Source organism: Cibotium barometz, chromosome 57 (assembly GCF_041138505.1).
Source record: "Cibotium barometz isolate CiBa-2024 chromosome 57, ASM4113850v1, whole genome shotgun sequence".
NCBI classification, from domain to species: domain Eukaryota; kingdom Viridiplantae; phylum Streptophyta; class Polypodiopsida; order Cyatheales; family Cibotiaceae; genus Cibotium; species Cibotium barometz.
Window position 1 is genome coordinate 26,146,641 of NC_141102.1, and position 3,303 is coordinate 26,149,943.

The 3,303-nt window shown below is 40.1% G+C and overlaps 1 protein-coding gene across 1 annotated transcript; it reads left to right on the top strand.

Annotated features, from left to right (window-relative positions):
* Positions 1-854: 854 nt before the first annotated feature.
* Positions 855-2,572, top strand: LOC147606600 (uncharacterized). The gene is made up of 4 exons (XM_086792238.1): positions 855-890; positions 1,413-1,796; positions 1,901-2,399; positions 2,511-2,572. The coding sequence occupies exons 1-4, from the start codon at positions 855-857 to the stop codon at positions 2,570-2,572; spliced, it is 981 nt and encodes a 326-aa protein (XP_086648364.1).
* Positions 2,573-3,303: the final 731 nt, after the last annotated feature.

The window sequence follows — 3,303 nt, forward strand, 5'->3', positions numbered from 1 at the left end:
ATCAAAGCTTTCCGTGAAAGGTTCAGACCGATGCGTGTTGTACAATGCTGGTGCGTAGTTGGTATAATGCTGCTGAATCCTATCAAAACGGTTTGTCAATCGGAGTTCTGAGTCAAAAGTTAGGATAGTTTAGGCAAACTGCATCTAAAACAGTAAAATAGGTTCTTTGTGAGAGCAAACACGTAGTTGTCTCTGAGTCGTAAGCAGGATTTGATCGTCAAAGCTTTCCATGAAATCTTCAAACCAATGCTTGCTGTACAAGGCAAGTGCGTAGATGGTATAGTACTGGGGTGAATCCTATCAAAACGGTTTGTCAATCAGAGTTCTGAGTCAAAAGTTAGGAAAGTTCAGGCAAACTACATCTAAAACAATAAAACAGGTTCTTTGTGAAAATAAACAGGTAGTTGTCTCTGAGTCGTAAGCAGGATTTGATCGTCAAATCTTTCTGTGAAAGCTTCAGATGGATGCTTGCTGTACAGTGCTTCTGCGTAGATGGTACAGTGCTAGTGAATCCTATCAAAACTGTTTGTGAATCGGAGTTCTGAGTCAAAAGTTTAGAAAGTTTAGGCAATCGGAGTTCTGAGTCAAAAGTTTAGAAAGTTAAGGCAAACTGCATCTAAAACAGTAAATCCTATCAAAACTGTTTGTCAATCGGAGTTCTGAGTCAAAAGTTTAGAAAGTTTAGTCAATCGGAGTTCTGAGTCAAAAGTTTAGAAAGTTAAGGCAAACTGCATCTAAAACAGTAAAACAGGTTCTTTGTGAGAGCAAACACGTAGTTATCTCTGAGTCATTATTACAAGGATTTGATCGTCTAAGCTTTAGATGGATGCTTGCTATATAGTGTTGGTGCGTAGATGGTGCACTACTGGTTGGTGAATCCTATCAAAACGGTTTGTCAATCGGAGTTCTGAGTCAAAAGTTAGTACAGTTCAGTAAAACTGCATCTAAAACGGTAAAATAGGTTCTGAGAGCGAATAGGTAGTTGTCTCTAAGTTGTAAGCAGGATTTGATCATCAAAGCTTTCCATGAAAGCTTCAGACGGTGTCGTGCCATGGCACGTCTATGGTGTGAAACCATGCATATGAGACCATTAAATGCAAATCCAGATGCATGGGATTAAGTGCCATGACTTGAGTCATTATATGATGCCTAAGTACATATGTTCATATTGTAAATAAGGTTCAATAAGACGAGCTGAGGCTGAGCCAGGTCTCGAGGCCTCTGTACATAAGTGTGGTGTGAATCATGGAGTTTTTATGCTTATGGTAGACCTTGTAGTAGGGAACACCCCTCTCAACATGTATGGGAAATGTGAGAGCATGTATGATGCAAGGATTGGTTTTGAAAGAATGCCTTTTCGAGATATCGTGTCTTGGAATGCCATGATTTCTGTTCTTACTCGGAATGAGCAGAACAAGGAGGCTCTGGGTTTGTATGATGAAATGCAAGCTGAAGGCATCAGACCTAACAACATTACATTTGTATGTGCACTCAATGCATGTGCAAGCTTAGCAGCATTAGAAGAAGGGCAGCAGATTCATAACACTATCATTGATAACATTTATGGTGCTGATACCATGGATGAAAATGCACCCATAAACGTATACGACGGCAAGTGCAGCAACATGCACAATGCAAGGAAGGTGTTTTTGGAAATGCTTTCTCGGGATGTAATCTCATGGAATGCCATGATTTTTGCACTTGTTCAGAATGGATATAATGAGAACGCTTTGGATGCTGATATCGTGGGGCTTGCTGTTGTCAGCATGTATGGCAAATGTGGAGATTTATGCAAGGCAAGAAGTGCATTTGACAAAATTCTCTCACATGCTATTCTGCGTGTAAGTACGCGCGCGTGCACGCGTGTGCTTGTGTGTAACATCTACCCACCGCATTCGTGCAAGCTCAGGGCATCACTGAGGAAGACTTGGAAGGCTTGCTGGAGGAGTTGCAATCACATGTGGACTCCATCGACATGGCAAATGATCTGCATGCCATTGGAGGCTTAGTTCCTTTATTGAACTACTTGAAAAACCCTAATGCATCTATTAGAGCTAGGGCTTCAGAGGTTGTGAGCACGATGGTTCAAAACAATCCTAAATGCCAGCAGCTTGTCATGGATGCGAAGGGTCTAGAATCTTTACTCGTCAATTTCATGTCAGATCCAGACACCACAGTGCGCACTAAATCTTTGGGTGCCATATCATCTTTGATATGGAATAACAAGCCTGGTGTCACTGCTGTCCGATTGGGAAATGGCTATCCTGGGCTCAAGGATGCACTAGTTTCTGACAATCCAAGGTTGCAAAGGAAAGGCTTACAGGTTTTGCAATACCCCTTGCGTGAGAATCCAAATGACAATAGCAGCAGCCTGCAGACGCAAGGTGGTGGCTTGCGTGGCAAAAATATGAAGGATTTTTTAAAAAAAGGAAATATCCGAATATTAGGCATGAAAAAAGGAGGCGCAACGTATTTTTAATTTTGGAAATCTGTGTTTTTGGCTGCAAAAGGGAATGGGGACCAAATTCCCTGCGGGGAAATAGAGAAAAAGCAGGCAAACGGCGCATATTGAAGGGGGGGTGTAAAAAAAAAGAGAACCAGAGTTGAATTCGACCAGAGATTCAAAAATTGTGAGGAAGGCTACTGTTTAGGGCATCCTGGGGTTTGAATTAAAGAGAAAAGGGAGCACTATCGAATGACATGATCTTCAAAAATCCCACAAAATACAAGCGAAATGATGTCAAAAACATTACGAATGCTGATTTTGGCGCATACTGCAGTGAAGTAAAACATGGGAAAGCAGGATTCATGAATTCGCTTCTTTTTTTTAATTACTCTGAGATAAGTATTTTTGTTGTTTTCTTACTTACGATTTTCTATAATCGTATAGCCTTTGGATAAAAACATTACCCTTTTAGCTTTTTTTTGTGGGAGGAGAAGGCTTTGAAAAAGAGTCTTGGTATATGAAAGTAAAAAGGTACGAAGAGTTTCCAAGATTTGGATTTTATTTGGTAAGAAGCTACTTGGTTGAATTTTGGATTTCTAGACATTGAGTTTTCTAAAATCACATGAATATGTTGTACATATGCCATATGCCATCTTTTGCTTTGTGAGTTGTTGGAATTTGAAAGCAGGTTTTTATGAGATCAAGAGACATCTTGAAATGATGGAGTTGGCAATATATGATATATGTGATGTGAATGGCTATATGTATATGGAAATCTTTTGTAGATTGTGTTATGCCTACATGTGATATGATTGAGGCATTTGGAAAAAGAGTCTGGAGATCTATGCTTGGAACTG

Bases quoted from the DNA above. Each gene is read 5' to 3' on its own strand.
- LOC147606600 (XM_086792238.1), top strand. From the start codon at position 855: ATGGTGCACTACTGGTTGGTGAATCCTATCAAAACG. The intron at 1,797-1,900 runs GCAAGAAGTGCA...ACCGCATTCGTG, and splicing joins AATGTGGAGATTTATGCAAG to CAAGCTCAGGGCATCACTGA. The intron at 2,400-2,510 runs GCAAAAATATGA...TGGCTGCAAAAG, and splicing joins GCAAGGTGGTGGCTTGCGTG to GGAATGGGGACCAAATTCCC.